Source organism: Athene cunicularia (assembly GCF_003259725.1).
Source record: "Athene cunicularia isolate RWA chromosome 2 unlocalized genomic scaffold, athCun1 chr2_part1, whole genome shotgun sequence".
Classification (NCBI taxonomy): Eukaryota; Metazoa; Chordata; class Aves; order Strigiformes; family Strigidae; genus Athene; species Athene cunicularia.
In genome coordinates, this window is record NW_020799095.1 from 98,853,955 (window position 1) to 98,857,242 (window position 3,288).

At 39.1% G+C, this 3,288-nt stretch overlaps 1 protein-coding gene across 1 annotated transcript in view; it reads right to left on the reverse strand.

The window, feature by feature from the left end:
• NDUFV2 (NADH:ubiquinone oxidoreductase core subunit V2) overlaps positions 1–795 on the reverse strand; it is a 17,463-nt gene extending 16,668 nt beyond the window's left edge. The window contains exon 1 of the mRNA XM_026841433.1: positions 790–795. Coding sequence (XP_026697234.1) covers positions 790–795 — 6 coding nt within the window. The remainder of the gene's footprint in view (positions 1–789) is intronic.
• Between the last annotated feature and the right edge of the window lie 2,493 nt (positions 796–3,288).

Below are 3,288 nucleotides of genomic sequence, written 5' to 3' on the forward strand. Positions count from 1 at the left end.
CTGCCCCTGGGACGGCCCCGGGCGCGGGACGAGCGGGCTGCCGGTCCCGTTACTCCGCTAGCCCGTGTCCCGGCTGCCTGCCCTGCAAGGGGGAGTGAGGCAGGCTGTCCCTCCTGCAGATGTTGAATTCCCGTCCCGCCAGACGTGGAAGGTTTGTGTCAAAACAACGGAAGCAAAACACAAGGTCTGTGGGAAAATATTCCGTGAATTTTAACCTTTGGTGACAAGACATCTGCGTGAAAAAAAAACAAAAAACCAAACACAAATCCCTTTGGCAGCAAGGATCTATAATAAATAGCGGGAAATTGCAGACACTGGTGAGGGTTTTTTTTGGTCCTTCGGTTTCCTCCTTTCTACCCGGTTTTGTTGATTGGGGTATTTAATGTCTGAAGTGCTTCCATCTATGACCTCTCTTGGTCAGAAAAAACAAGACTAAACGTTTTTCTTCTTGGTCTTCGATAAATGTTCTCATTTTACAGTATAATTTGTTTAATACAGTGCAAATACTGGAAATGAAGAAGACATGAGTAACAGGCTCTTCCTTGGATGCAACAGGTTGTTAGAAACATGGGTCACAGATCCATCCTTGTGCAGACGCCTTATGTGATGAGGAATGCAAATGTACCTTATTCACTGTAAAATAAATTCACAGTTTGCAAATAGCAGCTAAAAAGGATTGTACACCAACGAGTCCTCACAGCATTGGAGATTTGCAAAGCATCAGCTGATGTTCCAGCATCTCTTACCATATCTTCCTTCTCTCTGAGGAGTCATCTCTGTACTCCTTACCCTCATGTCCACCCTCCCGGTGATGTGGCCTTATTCCTGCAGTGTGCAGTGAAAATCTATCCACATACATTTTGCTTTTGCAAAATTTGCAGTGATCTGCTAATTGATTCTATGAGTATCAAGTACTTTTAGTAAATACATGATAAAACAAAAATTCAGCCTTCCTTGCAGTGTTTTCCTTCATTCAAAATGTTAACTTATTTTTCATCTGCCTATTTACTTTGAAAGACCCTTTTTTTACTTCACATAAGCATTCAAAAAGACAGGATTAACAACACTAGAGCAAACAGAATTTTATTAAAAGCGACTACATTATGGATTTGTACTGACAAAATGGTCCATAAGGGCACTTGTTGGGACAAAAGGCCAGGTTAGACAGAAGCCACAGTGGCTGTGCCTGTGTAGTTGCACCTGGAGGGCTCCTGTAAAGAAACCTGTGTGTATGGCGAGACAAGAGACCCAGTACATCTCAACAGATAGGACATATTAGGACAATTTAAGATACTTGCTACTGTTTCAGATGATTGTGTATACACGTACAGACATACATATATATGCACATACAAATTTGGCAACTCTTACTGTAATTAATGTCCTTTCAACAGAATAATTTTCATTTGCACAGATCAGGTGGGATGTGATACTAGCTCTCTGGTTAGATGACTGCTCTTTACATTTGGGTTTACTATAGTCAGTTGTCTTCCTGCTCTTGTTTTTCATTTCCTCAATGCTGAGAGCTACTATCAGCACTTGTAATTTAAGTGCTGCTACGAGTATTTGATATTTTTATTGATTCGTGTTCACTAATTATTTAGTTGCTTATAAACCTCATTCTGTGCTTGTATACTACCATGAGATTAATTTTTAAAACACTTAAAAGGCTGCCTAAAGCAGAGCAAGTATAATAGTGCAGCAATGTTCAAGCACAGATTAGAGATTCCTTTGCTAAGCCAAATTTTTATATCCTGTTGAAAATCTGCCCTAGGTGTACAGTCTAAGAATAGCAAAGGTCATGTATGATTAGATTCAGGGTCTGTTCCTGTGCAGATGAATTAATAAACATTAATTTTTATACTGTAAAATATATAATCACAGTAATTTATTAGTTATATGTTAACCCAATACGCATTTTTCACTTGGACTTCATAAATGGAAAAAGGAAAAAAAGAAAGCATTTGGGAGCATTTGTAATTCAGTCTATTCATCAGACAATACTAAAAAAATAAATTGGAGACACTGTGACCTGGAATGGGAGCCCAGCAGTGATGTGCAGACTTGCTGGTTGTGTTGTGTGTTCTGCCTGCTACACGCACTGCACTGAAGGGCTAAAGTCCTGCCCATGCAGGGCCCGGTGCAGCACCGCGAAGCATGTGCGTACGTACAACTGCTCACACGACCAGTGATACCTAAGAGGGTCTTTTAGGGACCATGATGGTTTCAGACAAGCCCTTTTCCAGTGTGACCCAACAGAAAGGGAAGCTGCATTAAGGAGCACAAGACTCCCTGTGTCTACTCTTTTGACAAGGGTCTGGAAATGCAGCAGATGATATCATTGTGCCTACGTCTCCAACCGGGTGGGTGTGCACAGGTGGGTGAGAAATGGGCTGTAACCTCGCACCCTGTCCCCATCAGCCTCACAAGCTCTAATTGCATGGGCTGGTAAGGGAGAGATGGAGAATACTATTGTTTCTGCAAATGTAGGCTAGACAATTATTCTTTCAATCAAATAATTATTTACTGTGTCATTGTATTTCTTTATTAGTATGCGTTATGCCAAATAGTTGCTTTCAGGATTTTGTTTTAAATGGAAGCATGTTAGGGATATTTAATGACTGTTACATTGCTCTCCATCTTGAAATACAAAGATAAACAAATCAGCTTTCATTTATCTTCAATCCATTATTCGTGTACAGACATTTGCTATATATTTTGTGACATTCAAAAGCGGTACTTCCAGCCACAGCACTACAAGTAATATTAACCAATCATACTTGAAAATATTCAATTTTAATTATTTTATGATACATGCTCTAACATTAATTAATACAAATAGTAAGTAATTTGCTGTGTAGGGACTGTGAATGTTGGCAAGCCATTTGAAGAGATTTTTCTGAAAACAGGTCACCTGGAGAGAACATAAATACTACCAAATGGTATCACGGCTTGTTATCACATTAAAACACCTTCAAGCAGCTCTGCTGTCAACTATGTAAAAAAGAAAAAGAAAAGGCTATTTCTTTCTGAAACCTCAGCATTGTACATTAGTATGTTCGTATTTAACCAGTACAGTCATCTATTTTTAGGAAGTGTGAAAACACAGGGGACAAACAGAAGAGATCATATTAAATAATTAAGACCTATAAACATTTAAAACCCCACAACATTCTCAGTTGCCATCTTCACATTGCAACACTGTACAAAAAGTTATTATATACCCAGAACTATTTCAGATGAAAAAGTGTTGCTATCCTTATGATAGATTGGATTTAATTAATCAAA